At 39.4% G+C, this 27,150-nt stretch overlaps 1 protein-coding gene across 2 annotated transcripts in view; it reads right to left on the bottom strand.

The window, feature by feature from the left end:
• macf1a (microtubule actin crosslinking factor 1a) overlaps positions 1-27,150 on the bottom strand; it is a 146,266-nt gene that overhangs the window by 99,320 nt on the left and 19,796 nt on the right. The window contains exon 1 of one of the 2 annotated variants that reach the window (XM_017307476.1): positions 24,112-24,925. The exons of the other annotated variant lie outside the window; for it this stretch is intronic. Coding sequence (XP_017162965.1) covers positions 24,112-24,205 — 94 coding nt within the window. The 5' untranslated portion in view covers positions 24,206-24,925. Of the gene's footprint in view, positions 1-24,111; positions 24,926-27,150 lie in introns of those variants that run through there. 2 annotated transcript variants of the gene reach the window in all.

Below are 27,150 nucleotides of genomic sequence, written 5' to 3'. Positions count from 1 at the left end.
TGAGAAGAATACAAATCATGCATGAGTCAACTTTTAGTAAAATGAAGCAGCAGAACATATCTTTGCATATGATGAGCTGAAAATAGCTGCATGTATGCATGAGTACCATGAATCTGTTCTTTATGCAAAGTATTTACCAAGGTTAAGAACTTATGAGAGAAAACTATTTAGAAATCAATTTAAGAATTACTTAAATTAATTTGCGGACGCTGCTCTTTTGTCCTCTTTTCCTCTTAGAGAACCGAAAGTCCAAAATCAAACTCTTTCCACCAGATATAAAACTAGATGGAGTCCAGAACGAACACATAAAACTCCTCCGTCCTGCTGGCGGGATTTAAACCCGATCCGTTCCGCTCGGCGTCTGGCTTTCCTTTGGAAATTTCCAACCCCGTAAAGCTGAAAACTCCTCAGCCGTCTTGAACGCCCCCCCCCCCGCCGGGTCTCCTCTTTCTACCGGCCCGTCAACAGCAGCCCGCTTCATCAAAGGCAAGCGCGCACACAAACCCAAAACACGCTTTTCCTGTGGCTGTAACCATAGCAACGGGACGGCGGTGCGCGTTTTCCCCACTTCTTACACCAGATCCTCTGGATTAAAGAGGGGCCGGAGCCCCGGCGACCCGGGGGTCCGCGGGTGTTGGCAGGAAATATCAAACCGATAATCAGTAAACATGAGAAGTTTCACGTTTCTCCAACAAGACGCTTCCACAAGGCAAGGAAAACTCCCTCCAGAAATCCCAAACAATCACACAAAAACAAGTGGAAATTTAAAAAGAAAGCAGCAGATGAAGAGAAAGAAGAGAAACTGATGTGTTTACCTTTGTTGGAGGAAGTGAAGAGGAAACGCAGCAGCAGCAACATGAAAAAAAACAACAGAAGAAACAGTTTAGATTAATTTTAGTTTCATTCAGTTAAGGTTTAAAATTAACATGTCACATGTTGATATAAACAAAAATTTAATGAAAATTTTATATGGTTTACTGCTTCTCTCAAAAAGTCAATTTGCCATAAACAACAGCATCAACCATCCATATCTTTAAACACAAACGAAAAAAAAGATACATGACCCTATTAACACTATTATTGTCTTTGCAATGCTACAGCGCTACATGCTACAAGTGAACTCTGGTGCATTTCAAATCCATATGTGAACGTCAAGCGGACCAGAGACCGTGCCAAAAGGAAGCAGACTACAGCGCAGGGCATTCTGGGTAAATTTTACCATAATAAAAGTGCTAGACTAGCGCTAGCAGAAATGGCTTGAGTTCCTTAGCCAACAAAAAAAGATCAAATGTCAAAATCTGGCATCACTTCATTTTTGTTGACATTTCGTGAATAAAGAAGTTGGCTCAGTGACTTCTGAGGTTTTTGTTGTTTCCTTCAGTGGTTCTTGGTGCAGCGCCCCCACAGGCGAATTGGGGGAATAGTTTTTTTAAATAGTTTGGTTAGTTTAAAACAGTCCAGTGAGAAAGAGAAACAGAGCAGCTGAAAATGTAACAAATGTTGCAATTGTGGTTCCCAATCAAACCAGTCAGGTGGGAAAACGTATTTTCTGCTTCACTTCTTCAACAAGTGAAAGTTGGATTCAAGAACCAATTCAAGTTCTGAGTCTTTCATCTGACGACCAGATCAAACTGCTTTGTTTGCCTGTTTACAGAGACGTTTTCCTACATCTCAGGATAAATCTGTCCGTATCCAGAGAAGAATGTAAAATACAGAAGACCGACCCGATCTGAAAGTGTTTAGGGAACATGAAGGAACTCCTGACCTGAAGCAGGATTCTTGTTCAGGCCTGTCAGAAATCTCTGCAGCTCCTTTTAGCCTCAGATCCTGAGTGGGTAGTTTATCTCTTTTCTGAGTGTTTTCATTTATCTACATACACATCAGAACATCCTGCATTATCATCTACAGGTGCAGCAGTGATATGATCCAACCTGCTATCAGACATTTTGTTTTTTCCTGACATGATGGGATTAAGATCACTTTCTCAGCATTCAGATTTCTTCCCTGCTTCATTATCAGACGTTAATCTTTACATTCCCTCTGCTCACTTTCATCTCCTCCTTTGCTTCACCTGGTCTTTTCATTCTTCTTGTTCGGACCCGTACGTTTGGAAAAAGCCACTGATTCTCTAGTTCTGTCTTTTAATTCTCTGTTCATTCATAGGTGAATGAGTAAATATGAAAAGAATACTGTGCAGTAAATTAAATTTAAAAAGTACAAGCGTGAGAACATGAGCTTTTCTTTCATGTTCTCAAAAATGTCTAGTTTCCAGTATATTTTCTTGAAGAAAGAAAATAAATATAAATTTTTAATTTTACAATCGACTACACATGAAGTCACGGCTCATGAATTATTCACATAATGACCAGAACTGGTCCAAATATATATGAGGCCTGGGGCAGAATCTAATCTGGGGCCCCACTTCCTGTTAAAAATATGCACTTCCTGCAGTGCAGATTTTTACAATGCAAATCTGCATAGCTCAATTTGCTGAGCTTGATTTCGGCAACTGGTGTTTGGCTATTATTTACCAATATGCATTTATTAACAAATACAATCAACCAATTTAGATTATTCTTTGCACTTTTTAAAAAGTTCCTTTTAATCTTACATTTTTAGCAATTTTAAATCTTTTTATTCATCTCTGGTGAAGCTGTAAAATTGAGCATTTTGTTGAAAATTAATCAAAATTTTTCATCTACAATCTGTGCTAAAAAAATTATGCATTTTTTTTCAGTCTAACGAGATTTAGAATAAAATACCACCTGCTGGAATGAGACTGAGTATCTAATTTAGACCATTTCCTTCTGAACATTGACAATAAAAACAAGATGTGGAACAGATTCAGATAAACAGGCAGGATTGATGAGAAAAACTTCGACGTCACATTTTGATTTTTGTTTTGATTAGCCTCTTGATCGTCTCTGAAGGGGTTAAAATCAGCTGATGAAGCCTGAATCTGCTGCTGGGAGGTTAATGAATCAACAAAAGGTTGTTTTCTGAACTTTCCTCTACAGGTTGGAGCGGAGCAGGAAGTTCACATGGGAACCTTTAACGTGTTATTTAATACGGCACAAACAGGTTAGCCTCATTCTCACAGTAACCCAGAGGTAAAACAGACAAAACCGTCTGTTTAATGTAATTATTCTGTCAGAAACGCAGTGAAAAAGCTGATCTGATCCCGTCTGGATCACTGAGGACCGACATGCAGCTACACAGAGCGGTTCTGTTCAACCCAGGCTCTAAAAATGATCCTCACCACCTGATTTATTTATCCAGCTCGTCTCTCGTGACAGCGCCGAGCCCGGCCGTATAAACGCTCCTTTGTTTGGTTAGTGGATCACCGTTCGCTCGCAGCGATCAGAGGAAGAGCCGTCTCACCTCTCGACCCGCCAACACCTCGCTCCGACGATTCATCCTCACAGTTTCCACCTCAACAAACCGTTTCTCCGCACAAATCTGACATTTATGAAGAACCAGAACCAGACCGGATCGTTTAGGGTATTCCTAAACAATAATTGAATAATCTGCTGAATGTCCCAATTTTTTTTAATCAATCGATTAACCATCAGAATAATCATCCATCCATCCATTTTCTTGCATCCTTGTCCCTTAGTGGGGTCGGGAGGGTTGCTGGTGCCTCTCCAGCTAACGTTTCAGGCGAGAGGCGGGGTCACCTGGACAGGTCGCCAGTCTGTCGCAGGGCAACACAGAGACACACAACCATGCACACACACTCTCACACCTAGGGACAATTTGGAGAGGCCCATTAACCTGACAGTCATGTTTTTGGACTGTGGGAGGAAACCGGAGTACCTGGAGAAAACCCACCATGCACAGGGAGAACATGGAGACTCCATGCAGAAAGACCGGGGCCGGGAATCGAACCCAGAACCTTCTTGCTGCAAGGCAACAGCTCTACCAACCGCGCCACTGTGCAGCCCTCAGAATAATCAATTGATCACAAATTAAAATAAGTATTAGTTGCAGCCCTACATGAAAGACAGAAATGCACATTTAAACAAATTCAGATATTTTATCTAGAAGAAACTGATTAAGATTATAATGGACTAGAACAACTAACTTTGCTACAGCTGGATTTATTTTTGTTTTAGAGAAATATTAGATTTTTTGTATTAAAAAAAAAATCACAATAATTTCAAAGCAAAGCCTAAATCTGCTTAATGATTCATCTCCTGGGTATTTTCTGGAAATGGTTTCCATTTCTTAAAGAAAAAGACTTTTAGATCAAGAAATCTGCTGCTTCACTTTGTCCTGCAAGTGTGAAAATAAGAGCCAAAGCTGCAGCACCAGAAACACTTTGGAGCCGCTTGGAAAGAAAATTTGACGGAAAGTAAAATTATTTTTGCCTTCTTATCAACCAGGAGTGAAGCTGTTTATAGAATAAAACCTCTTAATGGACCAACCACTACTCTCCCAGGAGGAGCTTCGGCAGCTTTTGGTTTTTTCCTTTATTTTCTGCTCTTCCATCTGTCCTCTCCTCCATTCAGCCTCAGCTCATATGGCTGCTTGGGGAACTGGATCGATGGCAGCTGCGACAGGCGGCCAACATTTGTCTTCATCTGGCAAACACTCGGCCATCTTTGATCATTTTTCAGATTCTCTGCGGCCGGGGCGGGTCCAGTAGACACCAGAACCCGTCAGCTGCTGGGAAGTTCCCTTCAGTCGTCTCTATTTGACCTGCTGCCTACTTCCAGCCGCTAAGACGGACAAAGAGCCTCTGTGAACTCTGCTGTTTTAAGACTGGATCCGTTTTCTCAGCGCTCTGACTCGTTTTTTATCCACTGGACCTGCTTTAATGAATCTAGCTGAAGGTTTACGTTCAGATGGATACATTTGTCTCTATTTAGACATTTAAAACTACGGCTGCAACTAATAATTATTCAGACGATTACTTGATTGTTCTGACGATTAATCAATTATTCTGACGATTAATCGGATAGATTTGTCACGTTTGAACCAGGTGAACCTAAAACTGCTTTTTGAGGATTAACATGTTCACAGAAAAAAATAGTTTATCTCAAATACAAAATGTATATTTAATAGTTTTGGCTTAATTATTGTCCCGAGTTTGTCGTTTTTACAGCAAATGGGATTTTTTTTTGTCTGTATATTGCAGTTAACAATTAAATCAATAACTAAATTACTTTATTTGATTAATTTGACAGTTTTCGCTCTGGTTCAAATTTACAGACGTGAGGGATTTAACATTGAAATAGATGTTAATTAGTTTATAACACTGCCTTGTCTCTTTCTCCCTGAATAAATCAGATTTAAAAGACGAAACTGAGCAGAACAAGACTTGGACTTGGAGACCCTGGAAGGAAATGACTTCCTGCACCGGGACTTTTGCACAGATCCAGAGGGACGGCTGTGTCTCCTGTCTGAACGTCTGGGGATGAACACGCCCTGCAATGTCAGCAGTCAGCCGTAGCATGCAAATACTGATCTGAATGCAGCCAGCAGACCCTGGTCACACCCTCAAACCGCCAACAGCTGGGCTGTCAAGTGTGTGTGTGTGTGTGTGTGTGTGTGTGTGCGCGCCCATGATGAGCTGCAGGGGAACCCCCAACTCTAAAGGGACAACTGGACTCTGGCGGTCGGGACAACTGGGACGACACATGACACACACACCCTCCCAATCCATCATCCTCAGGTTAGATTCTGGATGTGTGTGTGTGTGTGTGTGTGTGTGTGTGTGCGCACGCGCATTCCTCAGCTGCTGTCCCGACGTCAGGAGGAGCTTCTGTCTGCTGACCACCTGCTGTGACCTCATCGCTCACAGGAAAGCTTTCATTCACACATCAGCTGGTTTAAAATCCACAGATTACACCAGTCAGTCTCTGGATAATCCAGATTTTTACTCCAGGGTTCTGCAGAACCTGGAACCAGAACCTTTTCCACTCAATGCTACTTCAAATAATTAAGGAGATCTAAAGACAGACGTTTATGGGATTGAGCTAAAATAAAGTGGCCAAGTCCAAAATTACATAAAGACTAAAAATAAATCACAAAAAATGTATTAATAAAATGAATTATTCCATTTGAGGTCCTTCGATAAGATACACAGATGTTAACGCAAGTTTAAATTAATCAGGAAGAAAATTTTAAAGAGCCGGAAAAGTTTAAAGTCTTAGATCATAACTGCATTCAGATAAATTACAAAGGAAAAAGCTTAATAAAGTGGGAAGTGGAGATGTAAATAGCAAGAAAAAAATAAATAAATGAAGAAAAATTGTTTAGGGAAAAACAGAAATTAAAATAGAAAAAACTAACTAGAAATTAGAAATGATTCAGAGATTTTTCAGAAGTGGAAAAACTGCAAAAAAGGGTCAAAATTAAAATAAATGATAAAAGAAATAAACTTATATCAATACAAAATAATGAAAAACAGTTTGAGGAGCTATAATTACTGTTTAATGCCAACACAGCAATAAAGTTAGCTATAAAAGTAATAAATGGTTTTTATTGTCACTTTCGTCATAAATACAATAGCACCACAAAATATTGTAGTAAAACTTTAAAAACTAAAGTATTTTTTCTGAAACTACAGCCAAAAATAAGCCCAAAATCATATCCAATCTTCACCTCTTATAACAAAGATTTGGGTCAAATAAAGTAGAAACACTAACAAAAGTTATAAAATATCATAAATCATTATCAAACTAATAATGATAATAACATAATTTAATGGATAGAACGACAACAAACTGAACTTTTTTAGGAGGTTTCAGTCAGACGTCCAGTGAAAGTCGACTCACTTTCACTTCCAGAAACAGACAAGTGGAGTTTTAAAAAACCGCAGGAAGTGACAGAAGAGGACGAAATGCTTCAGAAGTAGAGAGGAAACCCTCGGCCTCGGTTATTAGAGTATGAGAAGTGGAAAGCAGCCACAGGCTTTCTTAAAGGGCCGGTATCTGTTATCTTTCTGTGTTTTTAAATCCACGTCTTCTACCAAAATGAAAGGAAATGCATGTTGAGCCGCTGCAGAACCAGTCGTCTGGACGGAGCCTTCAAACAGAACAATGTCGGCTTTCCGTTCTGAACAGGAAATTGTTCTCATATCAGAACAACTGGGAGGGAATCAGAGAAGCAGCTTCTGGACTGAAACCGGGTCCAGTGAGCTTTAAGTGGAACTAATCATAACCAGGTTCCAGATTCACAGAAAACTCCTAAAGTTGAGATGCATTCAGGTTGAAGTGGACTTGAAAATGCAAAAACTCGGACACACTTTCTGAGAAATGCACTTCAAATGTTCAGCTCTGGGAGCCAGGAGTCCGGTTCACATCCAGGACAAAAGTTACGGAGCTGTTGCTCGACCTGCCGGGTGAAGGAGAAACGGCAGACTGAAGCTTTGGGACAATAAAAACACTCTTTCTTCTGCTTGCTCAATTTCTACCAGGCACCATGAGGGAAAAACGCTAAATTACAACCGGAGGGTGGAATTATTTCCAGCTACTGATGGGAATTACGAGGAGATGAGTTGAGCAATCACAACATTCCAGGGAACGCCTGCAGCAACATTCAGACACATAAACAGCAGAAAACAATACATAAAAGCTTTTATGATTAAAATATATTCCCTCTTCTAACGTTTATTGCTCTCTGTAAATCTTTGCTCAATATCATTTACACCAACACCAGATTTTTGCTGCATTAGGATTAATATTGTTTTTTTTTTTACTGCTGATCTGCAGTTTGGATGAAAAACTAAATAAATCCAATTATATCTTAAAAAGTGGAGCTATGAAAAGTTGACATCAATGGAAAACAAAGGTTATGATGATGTGTCTCATTTTACAAACAAAGCAAGTTTACAGAAAATTAAACTTGATCTTAAAACTCCTCCCAGAATCCTCGGAGTGATTCGGATGGGAAGCAGCTCAGCTGAGCCGTGAGCTCGACCCGACTCATCCGATACCTGCAGAGACATTTCCTAAAAAAAGGCCTTTTTCATCTCTGCTCCCTGCAGGAGGAAACTTAAACCAAGCCAGATAAATCCAGGACAAACATCAACCTGAACACAGCACAGAACGCTCCGATTACACCTAAACGCCCCACAGTAACCTATAAACACAAGTTAGATAGAATCTAAACCAAAAGTGCAACACAAAATGGTCAGACGTTTGTGTTTTACTGCTGGAAAGAGACATTTATACAGTTTGTAATTGAAGAAAGGAATCATATGTTTTCAAGGTGGCAAGTTGATCCATTTCTGAAACTCATGAAACAATAATCCACTGCTGTCAATCATTATGAATCAGGAACTGATTTAATCCTTATCATAACAGGCTTTTGATAGGATAATTATCAGGATTAGTGTTGACAGCCGGGTCACTTGCTAATGATTCGTTAGGTGTTAATGACTTGTTAGATCATAAAACACAAGCTGGAACCGAACCAAGCGTGACGTTATCAGAACCTGAGGCTCCGTGTGTGTGTGTGTGTGTGTGTGTGTGTGGTTTCTGCATGAAGGGCGGACAGACAGGTAGACTAAAGCCACCTTTCTCTCTGTCAGCACAGTAATCATGGAGCAGGATCTACGGAAACACGACTCGTTTAAAACAGCAGCAGAGAAACTTTTATAACACACTCCAGGCAGCCCTGCAGCTTTTCTGCAGAGTTTTAAGTTTTATTTTTGAACAAAGATTTGATTTTCCAGCTGAAACTCAAACCACTGAAACCCACTGATGTCACTTGAATCCACATGAACTGAAACCACGGCTGAATAAACCTTTAAGAATGCCGTTCGCCAAGAGACTGACCTGATTTTCACACATGATGTGCAGACTAACAAAAAAAACTAAAAAAAGAAACAGGGCGACAGTCTGCGCTCTAATCAGATTTTCACAACTTTCTGTAAAAAAAATTCAAACCTGCTGGAGAAAAACAGGAGAGGCCGTTTAAACTTTAGTTAAAACATGAAGCCGTCAAGGAGAAAAATTAAAACTTGTGTTTTTACTCTGCAGAAAATATTTCAAATTAAATAACACTTTGTTCATTCTGAAGGTAAATGAGACAAGATGGAAACATTTATGACATTAATAACATGCTAAATATTCTGGCTTTTTATTTCAACAATAAATTCATTATTAAATGAATGTCAAGAAAGAGTCGTTTCTGGAATAAATACAGAAATTGGCAGTAAAAAACAAAACTGCTTTAAATTTTAGGAGGAAAAAATTTATTTTAGTTTTATCAAAAATGCATAAATTTATCAATTAAAAAAAAAAACCTCATCAGGTAAACCTCGTTAAACATCGTATGTCAGAGCTATGGGGCAGTAGCCCAGGGTGCCATGAGGTTTGAGGGCTCCAAACATTCAGGGTGTTTTTGAAATAAATATTTTTTCAACATTGTACTTTATATGAAACTTATAAATCCATACCAGGAGTGGTATTTTAATAATCCTGGGATTTTTACCAATCAATATAACTTTCATAAGTATTTCATTTTTATTTATTTATTTTATTTTTTCAGATTGGGCACCATACCTGCCTCCAGCCCAGGGGCCTTTATCTTCTAGCTCTGGCCGTGTACGCTTCTGAAAATCAACTGACCTTAAACTGATTAAATCAATAATCGTTCCCATTCAAAACAAAACTGATTTCAGTTACTTTCCACTGCTGAACATTCCTCATTGAAGGTTTAAAACGTGGATGTTTTTATTGGGAATAATTCGGTCAACATTAATGAGAATAAAACGGAAACAGGAAGCCGCTGCCGTGCATTAAGCTGCATTTACTGTAAACAGATGAACTCGGATCCAGAAAGATGACGGTTATTCATCTGAGGTCAGTATCGGCGATCATTATCTAAACATGACGAGCAAACAAACAGCCAATCAGAGGGTCAGAATGAGGTCACATGGACAAACAGCCAATCAGAGGGTCACATGGAAGCTTTGATTCAAGTTAACGGCTAATTAACAGGAACCTGTTGAGTTTTATTTACTTTAGACCGTCTGTGTTTGAGCAGGAAACTGGAGTGTCCAAACTTTCCATTTGTTTTTCCCCAAGGAAATATTTTTTCTGTTTTAGCTTTATAATTATTTACATATCCCCATTTTTACAGAAATTGAATTACTGATTGGGGTATAAATGGAAACTATTAGTTAGTTAAAGCTCATTAGAGCAACATAAACTTTAAAAAGAATCGTGGATTTAGTTTATGTCTGACCAAGTGGAAAAACAATTACATATTTTTTGCTTTTTTTTTAAATAAATAAACTTTTTGTGGTCTGCAACACCATTTATCTACACTGCAAAAACACCAAGTATTTTTATCTAGTTTCTAATGCGAATATGAAGTATACTTTAAATAAGATAAAACCAATTAACTGTTTGTAAAATTGAGTTTTTTTAAGTGCAAAATTCCTTAATATTAATGAATAAGTACAAGTTCCAATGGCGTTTATTTATTTAAGATATTTGCACTAGAAATTAAACCAAAACTACTTGGTAAGAAGTGTTTTTCAGTCTAGAAGCAGGATAGTGGGCTCAGAAACACTTAGAAAACTTAAATCTTTACAATGTATTAAACTTTCTTGCCCAAGAATCCTTCCAGAAACGTTGCCGTTTCTCTGTATGAATGGCTGTTCAGTGTCAGTGTCTCTTTAAAACATTCCTGACTTCCTGTCTCCTCCCTCCAGCCTTCAAGTTATTCCAGGAATGTCTTCCAGCCTCACTCTCCCTGCGTTCTGCTGCGTCACCGTTCTAAAGGCTTTTTCCAGCTTTTTCACGGCAGTAAAGGTTTCACCTGAGCAGACCCGGACGTCTGCGTCATTCCAGCAGAGCGGAAACGGGTCAGCCTCCCACGTGACGGCCGAACATGACGGCGCGACGTTTCTGGGAGCTGATGCAGGTTTCCCTTTAGGACAGCGCTCACACGCCTCCTCTCCCTCGTCCTGTTCTACTAGTACGACCTGAACGGGACATTTCCATGACTACAACACAACTCTGGGAATTTATTTAAAGCTAAACGATGACAAGCAAACAGATCAGTCCCTCATTAGAGTTTTATTCTGTTAATGCTTGTAATAATTTCTGTATTTGTTTCAGAAGGGATCGACTTTCTGAAATGACTCTGTTTTTCAACATGATCCACATGAGCTGCACTACAAAAACACAAAATCTTACCAAGTATTTGAGTTTAGTTTCTAGTGCAAATATCTTAGTACACTTGAAATAACACAAAACTAACTTACAAGTAACTTTCTGCATGATGTAAAAGCTTGTTTAGAGTCAATATTACCTTATTATTGATAAAAAAACATCTAGATTCACTGAGATTATTTCACTTAAAACAAGAAATTTTTCTTGTGTTATAAGTAAAATAACCTGCCAATCACTTGTTCATCAATATTACAAAGTTATGTACTTAAAACATGGACTTTTTGATGGAAAGTTAGTTTCGTAATAATAATATTACCCTTATTTTAAGTGCAGTATTATTTGCACTAGAAACTAAACTAAAATACCTGGTAAGATTGTGTTTTTGCAGTGTACAGTGGGGCGTTAAGCAACCCTGAGCTGGCTGTAACGCAGGCGTAGCCGCCCGGTTAGAGATGATGAAATGTTATGAACCAACAGAACTGTGAAATAATCTTCATCAATGCTGGTAGTTTGAATTACATTTCCATCCAAGCATCCAGATTTCTATTATAAGGCCCTTTTTTCTACCTTTTCAGTCACATTCAGCATTTTGTTTAATTTTAAGCCACTTCATTCTGACATGGGAAACATTTCAGGCTTTAACGGCGTCTAAACCAGTTTTCTTGTAACATGAGTCAACATCAGCTGAGTCGTCTAGCTCCTTATATTTCTTCATTCTCTTAAATGTTCTGACTCTGCCGCAGATTTCTTTGGTTACATCATTTCGTAACTTTACTGAAGCTTTAGATCATTTAATACATCCTGACTGGTACTGGCGACTGATGACGTCATCTTTACACGTCCAGGTCAAGTCTTGAGTCTTGGTCCCAAGTCAACTCTTGAATCTTTCATGTCACAAGGATTTCATCTCAAGTCCCAGCCTAGGGGCTTTTATCAAGATGAGTCTTTTTTGCCAAAACAAAGTGAAATTACAGATACTTCATCCCTCATCCCAAGTTAAAGGTGACCTATCATGCTTCCTTGAACAGGTGAGGATCGATCTACTGTGGGTGATCAATACATTTTATGCACAAAATCAACAACAAAACACTTGCTTTTTTCCAGCAGCCATTGTACAGAGCATACAGCAGTAAAACCAGCTGACCAAACGTGCTGGAGCTCAGCTTGGGTTGCTAGGTTGCAACAATTGGGAAGTTTTTGAAATGGCTCATTTTCCAGACACCAAAAAACATTAACTTATTCTCCAAAAAAAACTGCTGGGTGATTTTTTTTTTAAGCATTGGAGCCGGGTTTTTTTTTTTGAAGAAGAAGAAGTAGAAATTCAAACGTAAGAATAAAAATGTGCAAAATGTGAATTCTGCATAATAGGTCAGCTTTATGTTTGGAGTCTTTTATTCTAAATCTTAAATGTTTCATTCAAAGTCAAATTTTTCACCTCAAGTCCAAGTCAAATGAACCTGCAGGTTTTAGTCCTTCCCTGGTTCAACACACCTGATGGTTCATTAGCAGAACGTTATGACCTGTTGAGGATTTGATTGGACCATCTGAGTCAGCTGTGTTGGAGCAGAGATGCGTCTAAAACCGGCAGGACGCCGTCCCTTTGGGGCTGGAACTGGTCTCCCCTGGTTTACTCCACTCAGACTGATTGATTAAAATCCCAAACTGATTTATGGGAGATCTAGAAGGAAATGAAAAGTAAATAGGAAATGTTCTGGATGACCTTCCCCCTCCTCTTCACACCATCACACCTCTAAATGCCGACTGCAGTGATTTCAGTAAACATCAGACGATGGGTGGGGGCGAGGATTAACTAAAGAGGGGTGGCAGACGGGAAATCCAGGCGAGCCGGACCATCCCCCTCTTGTTTCTGGCCCTCTTTTCATCCCCCGCCTTGGATGATGGCACGCTCCACAAGGGCCCATAAATTTATTTACTTTGCTGATAACTTCACTAAATCATGGGAGTTGAGAGAAAAGCCAACCGTTAGAAAAGAGCAGAGAAAATATTGAGTGGAAGAGAGACGAGAATGAGAAGGAAGATCTGAACGCCGAGCCGAGGCCTGCAGCCCTGCAGGTGGCGATTAAAGACGCTCTGCCAGATGGACCAAAACACCATGAAATAAATCTCAGTTACTCTGAACCTTTGAACAAATGCCAAAAATACGGAAAGATACAATCAGATGTGTGGCCCTTGCTAGTTTACAACGTCTACTTCCCGTTCATTACAGCGCAGCGCCAACATCTGACGGAGTTACACTTTGTGTGGACTAGTTGATGTAAACCAGTGCCAGGCCGGACGGACGGACGGATAAACGGATGGATGGATGTTAGGCCAATAAAAGGATGGACAGACAAATGGATGGACGGATGGACGTTGGATCAAATGTTCCATGCTAATCCAGATGAGGACAGCAGGTAATTCCAGGATTCCTGGATTAAAAACTGCAGAATCAGCTTCATAATGACTGAATCTCCAGTAGGAACCTGCTGGACCTCAACCCGATCAGAACACTTTCAGCCCATCAACAGCTGCTAATGCAGAACATAATGGTAAAAACTACGAATTTAAAAAACTAAAAATCATCTTTTGACTGAAAAAATAAATAAATAAATCTCCTGACTGGCACCAGAAGCTCCCAGGCCTCCAGTAACCAAAAAAATCCACAAACTCCTGATGGGAGGAAGTGATCCCACCAGCAGCCATCTTGTTATTGTTCGCAGCACCTTAAATCAGCCGTAGGTGGGAGGAGGGACTGAGGAGCGCGGTACTGCTGACACACAAAGCCAAGAAGCTTACAGGGAGGATTGTTGGGATTTTCAACGGCTCGGCACTTTACAGACGTTTGACTGACTGCAGCGTGATGGAGTCGGAGCACAGCAGCTTTAATGTTTGGGTCTGGAGCTGCAGGAGGAGAAAAAAAATCAGCAATGTTTTGGTTTCATCTGCATCGAATCAGTCAAAAGATCCCAAAATCATTCCTGGAGTAAAGCAGATGAATGGGATTAAGACCCGGTGGTGGAGCAGATTACCGATCTGAATGACCAACCACCTCCACGCATGACACGCAAACACACACACCAGGCTAATGGAGCGAAGGAGAAATCAATACAGGAAATATTCCAATAGTGTTTCCAGTTAATCACCAGCCCTGATCAATAACTGTCATATTTTCCTTCCAGGACATCAAATTTTACCAGAGAACAAAGTCACAGCATCGAAAGGGAAACATATCAGTATATATCCATTATCAATATGAGATATTGTTAAGATTCAAAACTTTCAGACTGGTCAACAGTTAGTGGTCACACCATCGCAAGAGAAGAGAAAAATATTAAATATCATTTATCTTTCATAACAGAAACATTGGATAATGTTCAGATCGGTCCATTCCTAGTTATGAGTCAACTAGTTGTCACAGGCCTCTGGTTTCACTAACTACCTCATCACACCAGCTCTGTCTGACTGTCTGAACTGGAAGTGAGGTCCATTTAGAAGCTGCTGATGTTGCAGTTTTTCTGAGCGTCTCGTCGGCCTCTCTGCGGTTCCTGGACCTGTTGGTGGCCTCGCTCTGCTGGGCCATTGTTGTGCAGTCAGCTGAGAGTCACAGGCTGAAGGAATTGGAGCAGATTAAAAGTCACCCCGTCTCCAGTCTCACAGCCACTCAGCTCTTCCTTTCATCTCACTGGATTTATACAGAAACAGCCAATTGGACCTGAAGGTTCACACAGCCACTATGTGGCTCTGGTCAGTGATCAGCAGGGCAAATACAGGTTCGAAATTTGATTTTTGGCAAAATGCCCATCTTTTCTTTCTCCAAGACCTCTACAGCGTCTTTCAGAGGTGACTAGAGTCCATCGCTAACAGAGAAAGTTTTACCAGTTTAACAAGAACTGAATTTATTTCCCAGCTTTCTTCACTAAACACTTACATGCTAGACTCATCAACACAAGTTAGGAAGTGGCAAAAAGAAACACATCGTTAAGCCAACTGCTGGTAAATTTGTACTTAGTCATCAGTGGCAATAATAGCTAACTAGCAAGGATATAGCCAGCTAATTAGCATTAGCCTCCAGTCAAAACGCAGATGAAGACATCCGAGCGCGACTCAAACTTTTGCTCAACAAAAAAGATACAAGTAGTCCTGCTATGACAAACTTTAAGACCAAATTACGTTTATTTTTAGGAATTTAAGACATTTTAAGGAAGCACAGATGCCTATTCTCTGTGTTTGAGTCCTTAGGGTAAAAATAAATCTGCAGATCAGACCTCAAGAAACCAAAATATGTCTGTTGTGGTAAGAGGAGTAGTTACATTTTGCTATAATTATATCAAAAATGTGATTTTAAAATCTCTGTAAATAAAACATCTGCAACCATCTGACGTCAAATTCCAAATTTTTCCCCGTTTTCCACATCAAATTAATATCTGCTCAACCCTCTTCATGCTGCAACAAGTCAGCAGGATATTTTTAAAAAGCGTCCGACATGAGGGACAGCCCTGGGCCAAGACGCCGTTCTTATGACTCTGGTGAACAAAATGTGCACAAAAAGAACTGAAAGGAGGTAATTATCACACAAGCTGAGGTCTTATTTATGCAACAAATGAAGGCGTCATGATCGGTTCAACTTGAAAACAGAAATAAGGAGATTTTATCGACTCAGAGCAACGATTTCCATCCCATTCCTGACCACTAGCAGCGTCCTGCTTTGTGGAGACAAATGTAATCCTGAGAAGATTAAACGAGCTTTTATCAGGTGTGAAGAGAGGAATGCTTCTGCACCAAGCTGCAGAGAGATGCAGCGCCGCAGGAAGACAAAGGGGGGATGTGCAGGACGCCCAGGGGAGCAGAGACGGACGGACTGCGGCGGTTTGCTGCGATCGATGCAGGCAGCAGGAGGAGCGCTGGCCCCTGTGCTGCCTCCACAGCGGCCTTCATGACTAATTCATTAACAGCTTTCTCTCCTCCTCCTTCACAGCTCTGCTGTATTTTTATGCTCCACACATTCCAGCTGACAGCAGACGAGACTTCTTCATTTCCACAACCGGTTAGGATCAAATCAATACGACGCAAAGACTCACTTTTATGAGCAGAAATAACATTTTATGCTCACTTTTAGTTCCATAAACAAGTTAAACTGAATGATTCATCATAACTACATCACTCTACGGAATGCCAACAGTGCCAAAATACATAAATCAAAATATTTTAGACACAAACACATTTTAGAAAAAAAATTTCCAAAAACTGCTCTGGTCTATTTTTTTTTTTTTTTTTTTATGAAAACAATTCTTGACTCATAAAATTCTGAATAAATTAACATCAAAAAGGATTTCTGAAGAAAAAAAAAGGACAGAACCATAAAGAAAAAGAACGACAGAACAAAAGGCTAAAAAAGAATAAATGACAGAAGAATAAAGTCATGAAAAAAAGGACAGAAAGAAGAAAAACAAATAAACAAAAATGAAAGATGGAGACGATTTATTTCCATATATTCAAAAACGACTATAATTTGTTTTCTTTTCTGTAGAGCTCATAATATAAGCAAACCAACTTCTAGCCAGCTGAACAAAGTATTCACACCTCACACTTTATTGTCAAACTGTTGGGAAACAAGCAGCGTCTTTTTATTCGGATCATTTTCTGCTTCATCTGGGAGGAAAGTCGTCCTCTTTTCGGATTCAGTGAAGACGTTTCCTGAACCAGGCCAGCTGTTTTCCTGCAGTTTCCTCGTTACCGATTCAAGTCACACCTGCAGTCAGTTTATGAAGAATCGGCTCGTTTGTTTCTGTTGATTTTTTAAAATCTGATTTTTATCACAGGTCACAACCAAACATGAAGAAGTGTGTCCAACAACAGGGCCGCTGTTCACACACAAACACTCCCTCTCACAGAAAATATTTCACACTCACTGACTCTGTCCGGCCCGAGCGCTCAACCCCAACACACACACGCACGCACACACACACACACACACGCAGACTGATGGATGCACAATGAAGCTCATTGATCATTTCACTAAAACTCAGCTGGAGCCGGGTTATGTAAGAACCAGAGGGATGAAAAGGGGACTGAGGGAGGAAGAGAGACGTCACGGCGACGGATTTACAGCCTGGATGACCAAAAGCCCAAACTGAAACCGTCCGGCACCGCAGCACCGCTTGGGTTAAATTACACTTCACCCAAAGAAAAGGTCATCTCTGACTTTTCAAACTTTGCAAATGAAGTTAAAAAAAAACTAACTAACTGGATAAAGTAACTAAAATGTAACAAAATGTTATGTTTTGCTTTCAGACTCATACAGCTGACTGGCAAAAACAAAACTTTAATTTAAAAAAAAATCTCCCAATTTTACTAATGTGGTTCACCATAACGCTAAACAAATGTCCTCTCTAAGTTTTCTAGCATTTAGCTAAATAAAATAATTTTGTTTTTTTTAATTAACCTAAAACAAGAACACGTTGGGTTGGATACGTTAGACTCATTTTATTACAAAACTGTGTAGTTTGAATATTAAGCGCTTTCAATGACTTTACACAGAAATCAATCTTGAAAACAAACTGAAATGTATGCTTCTATATGAGCCCTTTAGAAATAAGAACAAGTTTAAAGCTGATGAAGTGAGTTCAGTAAAAAGCTCCATTATTCCGTCATCTCCCTGCTGTCGGTCCAGAGGGGAAACCCTGCTGCAGCTCTGGCAGCGACTGCTTTTCCTGCCAGAGCTGGAGAGCATGATGAAACAGGAAGTAGGAGAACAGGAAGGGGAGGGATGTAGGCAGAAATAACTACAAGGAGAAACATGGTGCAGAATCAAACTACTGGGTTTAAAGTGTAGAAATAAAAAGAAAAACGCTGACAGGAGCTGGAGCTGCAAGTGGATCCTAATAACTTTGGCAAAAAGCTACTAAAAAGGAATAAATGCACTAAAAAGACTCCAAAAACAACCAGTAATGTGTTCAGGGCTTTTTTGTCATTAGGTTGGAAACTATGTTGAATTTTCAAATTAAATAATACTTGATTGATTTAAATGTTTTAACTCGTATTAATTCAGATTATTTAAAGAGCTGGTGATGGCAAGAAATATCTAATGTAGCAGTCTGTGTTACAGAAAACTTGAATAAGCCTCTGACTGAAGACATCAGAATCAGTTTACAGGCCAAAACTTTGATTTACATRCATTTACAGATATTAAATAGAAGTTTGGGAACCTTAAAGTTAATAAATTTTAGAAGAAAAAAATGTTTTTACTAGTATTTTCTACCAACATCAACATCCCATAAAATAATTTATCTAATGTAGCAGTCTGTGTTACAGCGAACTTGAATAAGCCTCTGACTGAAGACATCAGAATCAGTTTACAGGCCAAAACTTTGATTTACAATCATTTAAAGATATTAAATAGAAGTTTGGGAACCTTAAAGTTAATAAATTTTAGAAGAAAAAAATGTTTTTACTAGTATTTTCTACCAACATCAACATCCCATAAAATAATTTTTTTTGTCTAAATATAGAAAACATGAACACGTAATAAGCAGCTTGTTTTTTCCCCCAAAAGATAGTGAGACATTTTCAACCCAAATCAAGTTTTACTTAACCGGACTGGAGATGAAGTGAGTCTTTAGATTTCTAAGGTTGCAGAGCTTTGGTCTAAAGACGAGAGGCGGAGGAAGAGGAGGAGGAGGAGGAGAGGAAGAACTCTATGGTGAGGGAAACCCGGAGCGATGGAGTCGGGAAGGAAAACTAGGTCACGTGGAAAATTCAAGCTGTAATGATCCGACTCTGGGAGCGGCCAGCATCAGAACCGCCGCGCTTCTCCAGACATGTCCAAACCATGCGCTTAGTGGGAAAATGATTCCTCCATATTTCAAAACGGAACAGTCAAAGCAAAGCAGACACAAAGCTGGAGCAGCAGAGACTTGGGTCGGCTTTTCACCGACGTCCATCAGTTCCATCCAAACAGAAACTGAAATCATCAGCGATAAATCGGCTTCTTCTTACTGCTGTTGTTTTGAGACCATTTTGAAGTAATATATTAATTAATAAATAGTAAAATGATGCAGGTTTTTCCTCTCAAAAGACCAATAAACTAACTTTAATCTCTGGAACTAAAAGGTATGTAATAATCCAATATTTGCCAGTATAATATCCAAAATGAATAAACAAAAATAACCAAAAACAATAAATAAAACTGAAACAACCATAAATGAAACATATCATAAAATTTCCCACGGAAATCATTATGAAACTGTGTTTATCAGCTCACTGCTGAAATGTTGAATGTTTCCACTGCTTTTATTTTAAAACAAGTATTTCATAACCGTCTTTAACTTGACGATCCTCCGAGTCCACAGAACCAACCGGATCATGTGATCCTGGAGTTTCTCTCCTAAAAGCTCGTCCACGTCTGCAGAGGTCAGAGTTATGACAGCAACTTCCTGTCCGTCTCCAGCTAAAAATGTCCAATTGTTCTGGTTCCTCTCAGATTTCCTGCTTTATATTCGGCTGCAGTCATTTTTTTCTGTCCTTTACCGAACCTTAAAGCAGCTTTTTAGAATCAGAAACGGGTGAAAAAGCTGAAGGATCAGAACCGGCTGCATCCTGCATGATAATAACGGCGTAAGCTGGGGATAAATAGTCGGACTGTTGCCGTTTCCCCCGGTTCCGACTCAGGTCTGGGTGTTTTTCCACTCGGACCCCATCATTACTGCTCCACACATCCTGCTATTGTTGCCCAGGACGACAAACAGCCAGCAGACGCAGTGAAAGATTTAAACCGGATCGCATGTCCACCTCCAGTTTCACAGGATTAATCCCAGCACAAGGACGCCGGGTTCCCGTTTTCTACCCGACGACAGCCGCAGATGACTCACACACAGCTGACGGGACAATAAAACCAAACGTACACACAGCCCAGGCTGCAGAGACCAAGCACAGAGCAATCCGTCCAGACTACCTTCAAATTATCAAGTTTAGCTGGTTAAACTGGTTTCAAATAAAGAAATTATCCTGCTTTCCTTGGACCTTTAAAAACCTCATGTGTTTAAAATAACATACCTAAATCTAACTGAGCTTTTCTCAGCAATTACAAACTTTATTTCAATAATCCTGCTACCAAAATAAAGCCAACACAAGACTCCATCAGAAATTTAAAATAATTTGGCAGAATGTTTTGCATTACAGAGTATGTAAACCTTTTAGAAATACCATAAATAAGGCTACAAACATTTTGCATTGCAAGAAAATTATGTTCATAATTTTAGCCTAATTAAAAATACAAAGTTTAACAAATGTATAACATTTTTGAACTGCAGTTGAAAACCACAAAAAGCCTTTTGATACCTTTGAGCTGGAGGAAACTAAACAAGCAGAATAAACTATGATAGTAAAGATAATTCATGACAGTGAAGCAGCTTTAGACAGTCAGGAGAAACGAGCTCGTAAATTAAAGACGCATCTGAAGCTAAACACCATAAAACAGACAAACAGCGAGCGCCGCTGGGTTCCCGTCACCTCTGACCCCAACTCAAGCTAAATCCATCTGAGCTCAAAGTTTAGCCGCTTCCCACCAACAGGAGGAGCGATAATCAGGAGAACCCGTCCAAACCGAACCGCTCTGGGTTTGGCATCTTCAGGCCAACTCTCCCCGGTCGCCACCTTGAGAGGCGGGTTGCCGTTCCAGAGGCCTGATGGGTAATCTCGGAGAACAGCTGTTCTACCTGCAGCTGCATGTGGTTCAAGAGGGAGACCAAACGATTTCTGTGCAAAAAGTTTTAAAAATGCAGCTACAACAGGGCGAATGAACGCATGAATGCTTTGTCACAAAACTATTTTTTTAGAAAGAAAGAAACTCCTTCAAAGTTTGACATCAACTAACCAAACCTGACATGCAGAGACGTTTAAACAGCTTCCACTGGTCCAAAAGATAGGCCAATATCTAGAGCTGAAACGATTAATCGTGATTAATCGATTTTGAAATAGTCGTCAACTAAATTTCTAATAGATTAATCATTAACTGGACTATTAAGACTCTGAAAATAGTCATTTGCTGAAGGAGCAGTAACATTCAGAGCAGTAATTAAGCCAAAACAATTGAACAAAATCCATGCAATTTGAATTCAAGACCAAAAAATAAATACTTTGAATGTAAATCTGTTCAACCAAAAACTCCTCAAGTGGCAGTTTTAACTTCACTGGTTCAAATTAGGTACAATTAAAAAAGAAAAAATAACTCATCAACTTTTTCTACCCAATTATTAATAACAGAGAATACTTTTTTCAATGTATTTATAATGGTGTGTAAAAAGGGTTTGGGTGGTTAAATGAAAAATCTGCTAAATGTGCCAGATTTTTCCTACGATTAATCGATAGAATAATCGATTCCTAACCCACTAAAACTGTTAGTTGCATAAAAATCAGAGTCCAAAAGAGAATCAAAAACATGTTTCTGAACTTGTTCACCTTTTTTCTTCACCAAAATAAACACAAAGGAGAAATAAATAGAAAAAAAGAAACATTTGACGGACAACTCCACAATCTGACCTAAATATTTATTTAGAAAATGACAAAAGTGTAAAAACTGAAGGGATAAAATGACCAGAAATCTCAAGAGATGCTAAATAAAGTCCAGACACGCCTTCCCACTCAGATTCTAGCTGATCCTGCAGGAGGAAATATTGAATATAACTTCCAGGAAGTTTAAAAGTGACGACTTGGATTTATCCATCAATATTTCAGCTGCTCCAGAAGAGCCACTTAAAGCTCTTCTTACGCTCCAGTCCATAATCACCTCACCTCTAATGCCTCCCTCTGTTATCAAAGTAAAAGCCAATCGGCTCGGAGATAAACTGCAGGCCGACCGATCGACGACGGCGCTGTAATGGAGAGAGATGGAGCGCCGCTCTTCATGGAAGCAGGAGCAAATCCATCGGCGATGATGTCCGAGGTGAACGAGATTTAATAGGATTAGTATTCCCGTTTCCTCCTGGGCGACTTTAACAACCGCCGGGATTTAATTCAGCATTCATAAAGCCGATAACGCCGGGTTTGTTTTACAGCTAGGCCTGTCAAAATAAGCAATAAATCAATTAATCACATGATGAGTTGAAACAAGCTCAATAAGTTCCACTGCATAATTGATCACTTTTCTCTTTCTGCCAAAAACTGGAAGACAAAAACCTTCAGCATGGAGTTTGTCTTAACTAGCTTCTTTTTTTTTTTTAAGAAAATTGTTTACATAGATTCATAATTAAATTTATTGTTTGTTATTTATTTTGAATAATTCTTCCAGTTTCTTTATTAGAATTTATAGTTTATTAATATTTGAGAATGTGTTCTTGAATTATTTATCATGCGATTAATTGATTTATTGTGACAAGCTTTTATATTACTAATAAATAAATACTTGACGAGTTTTTACTCATTGTCACATTTTCTTTGGATACTTTGTTTGTCTAACATCAGGCTTTCACATTGATGCTGAAAACTATCATTTACAACCAGTTAAAGGGAATAAAACTCCTCGTGTTCCACTTTACCCACCACATCCGACCGCCTAAAACCCAAACCCAGAGGAGTCACGTTTCAGTTCAATAATCAATAATTCAGATCCGCCTCCTTTTCATTACAGCCAGCCTCGCAGATGTGACCCAGAGTCTGCAGTCCCTTCCTACACTCGACCCCCCCAAACAGTCAGCAGCCGCCAGTGGAGGCATCCATTTTTAACGCAGCCCTGTCACTGGCACCATAAAGCAGCATTAAGTCTTCATGAACAGAGAGGAAAAAAGGTCCAGACCCGTTAAAAACGACTGATAGGCTTCTGGACCTCTGAACCGACTGCCGGAGCTGCAAGTTTAATATTTACAGAACAAACAGCAACCATGAGCCTCTGTGGTGGGGAAGCAAACCATTTCTGCAGGAGTATGGAGGTCCAAAAGGGCCCATATGTTTAACTGAATAAAAGCAAATGTGTAAAATTAATTCACATCTAATGTAATAAATGCATAAATTTACAAAATATAAAATAATTGTACTAATTTAAGTGTTTTATTTCATGAACTCCTTCTGTCGGTCTTTGCCACCAAAGTCAGGGAGCAGAGATCTGATTGGACACTGGAAAAGACAGTTGTTGTGTTAAAGTTATGCTAAAAGGAATTAGCCTATTAGCAATTTCTAATTGCTAGTTGCTAACAGTATCCTTCTTTGCTGGACCAAAAAAGATCCAGCAAAAAAGGATACTAAAATAATATCTCAATGTTATTTTGCTATGTAGCAGCAGCAGAGACGTCCCCGAAGCTAATGTCAGCATCCACAGTCCATTCTTCTTTTTATCAAAAAAAGCTACAGGAATAATCAGGAGTTACTGAAGAATCAGCTAAAAAGCCAAAATGCCACTTTGCATCAATTTGATGGCCAAATAACAGATTTGTTTATGAGCCTGTCTATTTATTCAATAATTTGGCAGCAAAATGTTTCTAGGTTTGATTTAAGTTTTGTCTCATATATCTTTATTAAAATTATTTTGATTAATAAATCGCAAACACTCCAATTAAACACAATTGTTTCACCAAATTCTGGTCAAATTTATTCCTAATTAGCTCTAGATTTCAAAAGAATAAATGTAATATGTGTATAAAATGTGTAGACAAACATTTCATTATTTCTTTAGAACATTTTGGCACTTCAGGCGCTCCATACCTCAGGTGGGCTTCATAAAAGCGCTCCTTGTGTTTGTTTAGTGAAATGAAAAGTTTCCCAAGCCGATAGGAGACCAATAATGTAGCAGAGCTGGATGTTTCTCCAAAATATTAACAATGAAACAGGTTAGAGCCGGCTGGTTGTCAGCCGAAATATCAGCTTTCACACTCAGACAATCAGGGCCACATGTTTGGGATCATTTTCCTTCGTTCCTCCAGAAAAAAACAACAACTCTGTGTTTCCCAAACAGCTAAACACAGAGTCAAGTTTCCGTCATTTATGTTACCTTTATATCGCTCCAGCACATCTTCATACGCCTGGGCGAACTGCTTCTCCTGGGAGTGGTTTGTCGGCAGCAGCCCCGGTACAAACCCGGCCATAGTGCCTTAAAATGAAGCACCGATCGGGGTCGGCCTGCAGACTACCGCAGTGGTCCCGGTCCGGCTCCTTCCTCCGCCAGAGTCCGAATCAGCAGCAGCCGGTGCGGGCTTAATGACAATGATGCATCGGAAGCGCCCCGAAGCTTGCTTCAAAGCAGGGTTAGATAATCCTCAGGGATACCAAAAGAGAACAAAAAAGCCTGAAATGTGTCCAAATTAACAAGCAAGCGTCGGTTATATAAACGTTATCTCTCCATGTTAGCCGGTGGAGACGGAGCGGGACCGCAGCGGCTCCCAGCCCGGTGACCGCTGCTCTCTGTGAGGGAGGGAATATATCCAACACGCCGATAAGCGTCGACAGAAGTGCTCCCGTGGGTTTGTTTCCGTTTTTAATGCGGCGGAGCTCCACGTCAGTCCGTATCCAGACTTCCTTCCTTCCTTCCTTTCTAGCCCCAGGTTGCGTCCCGAGGATCCGCAGCGAGCGGCCGAGCTCCCAGAGCCGAAATGGCCGCTTGTATCCGTGAGGCTGAGCCTCTGTCTCCGGCTCCTCCGTGAACGTGTCTGTTTCTTGTCCCTCTTCGTGTCTCCGTCCCTCCCTCTTCTGCTCTGGTTTCTCGGTTCCTCCCGCTGTGACTGGCTGCCATCCCTCCTCTGCCGGCCGCACCAGGAAGCTCGGCCGCAGGAATTTCCCAGAGCCGGCGAGGAAGAGCGGCTCGCCGCTGCGTTACGTAGCGGCAGGAAGGTGGAGCTGCGGCGCCCCCTGGTGGAAGAAGGTGCTCAGTGCATGGATAAACAGTCAATTTGCTTATTTGACGCTTTCTGCTTCTCTTGCTATTAATCTCAAAATTTAGATTTTATTGAGTTTTTAAGTAAAGGCAATATATATTTTTCATTTAAACCATATTTTTTCAAACGGGTTTTAAGCTTCAGAATTAAGATACATTTCTGTTGTGTCTATGTTTTACTTTATTTCCAAGAAACATTTTTTGTCCTTTACAGTCATTTATTTCATTGTTTTATGAATAATTTGTAAATGAATATACATTTGCTATCATTCTATTAGTATAAAAAATTGTGCTCTGTTTATTACATAAAGTTTTCTTTAATTATTCATTTTTTGCTTTCCATTATTCGCCACTAATTGGCTGGTTGCTTTGTTGAGAAAATCTATCCTGTAAATAAGAATAAAATACTAAAATATTGTGATTTTTTTAACATAAATATTAAGATCTTACCTCCACCTCTCCAGGCTCTTTTTCATTTGTGCATTTCAGAAAATGTGACTGTGATTTCTGTCTTTCTATTAAAGCTGAAAGCCTTTTATTTTGAATGTGATTTTATTACTTTGTTTTGTTATTCTTAAAAACTACTTTAGACCATCGTTTAATATCCTTTTTGTCTGGGTGAACTTTACTAAGGCACTGATGGAAAACAAAAGAGGAGAAAATAAATCAATGAAATTCCAACACTTTGAATCTTTAAGTAACTGAAAGAAGGTTGGAAATAAAACTTTTTAAATTTTTTTGGCTTAATCCTCTTCTAAGTTTTAATTTTTGTCTGCATCTATTATTTTATTTATTTTTTTGATCAAGTAAATGTTTGTCATTGACGCCCAGGGTCCTTTGTACCTCTTTTTTCTGTTAAAACAATATCTCCACTTTTTTTTTTATCATGTAAAATACAAATATAAATTTTGTGAACAAGTCAAGTCACAACCTTTTTAAACATTCTTGGAGCACACCGCCACCTACAGGCTGATTATGTTACTAATATGAAGGGAAGTCCAAATGGACGGGATCGCTGCATTTTTTACCCTTTGATCCAGCTTTCATTTTTTAAATAAACTCCATCTGCATGATTAAACAACATTGACTCTTTAGCATAGTTTGACTCTCAGTGATCTCCATGGAAACCCATCCAGCTCCAAACTGCAGCTTCACTTGTTTCCAGATCAGAAAGTTTAGCAGATGCCGGTAATCAAAGGAGACTCGGACGGATCGATGCTGAATCCTAAAAGATGCATGAAGGAACTTTCAAACCTGATGTGGAAAAGCCTTTCTGTGCAGCTTTAACCGACGCTGACATCAACACGCTGAAGGACGGATGAGATGGAAAAAAGCTTTTTCCACAACAAGATGATTCATCCGCTCCTCCAGTTTAAAGCTGGTTTTCAGCCCAACACGTGTAGAAAGGATAATTATTTTATTCGATGGCTTAATTAACTGCTACTTAATTTAATGAAATCATATTTTTTATTATTTAATAAGAAGTTAGTAAGAAGTTTTATAAGACGTTTGTCTAAATTTTCAAGTTATTATAATTTTTTGTTCTTTACTTAATTTATTATATTTTCATTGTCACTTTTTTCTGTTGAAGGAACCATTAAAGAATAATCTGAAAATAAAAACAAATCAAAATGACCACAGACCTTCAGACTGAACAGCTGGATCAACACTAACAGGAGGAAGAAACATCCAGCTGGATTTAGTTGGCACCTCACATCCAGGGGTGAAAGTAGGGGGGGTACAGTCGGGTACTGCGTCCCCCTAAAAGATTTAGCGAGGCTACGCAGTACCTGCAAGAGAGGAGAGCTGCTGTCTGCTGTAAAACATGAATGGGTTCACTGTGCAGCTGTGAGTGATTAGTTTTTCAAGAACAATCTAAAACGCAACTTAATCAGTTAATAAATAACTTTTTTTCCTATTTCATATTGTTTCTGAACTGTTCATGCTTTGCTAGAGCAGGGCTGCAATACGTCGATCGCGGAAGGTTTTGAGTTGACCTTGGCATCAGGTGAACCTTTATAGCTCCACTGTTGAAAATGAGGCTCTAATATTCACAAATGATGTTGAAATAAAATCCAGTCCAACATCTGGTTTGAGGTGATTCCTCTGGAACCTGTTGGAGGAAAAATATCCCAACTTCAGAAGATGAACTTTAACCTA

Source organism: Poecilia reticulata, linkage group LG11 (assembly GCF_000633615.1).
Source record: "Poecilia reticulata strain Guanapo linkage group LG11, Guppy_female_1.0+MT, whole genome shotgun sequence".
NCBI lineage: Eukaryota > Metazoa > Chordata > Actinopteri > Cyprinodontiformes > Poeciliidae > Poecilia > Poecilia reticulata.
Note: the sequence above shows the minus strand (reverse complement) of the source record. Positions and strands in the feature narration are given on the sequence as shown.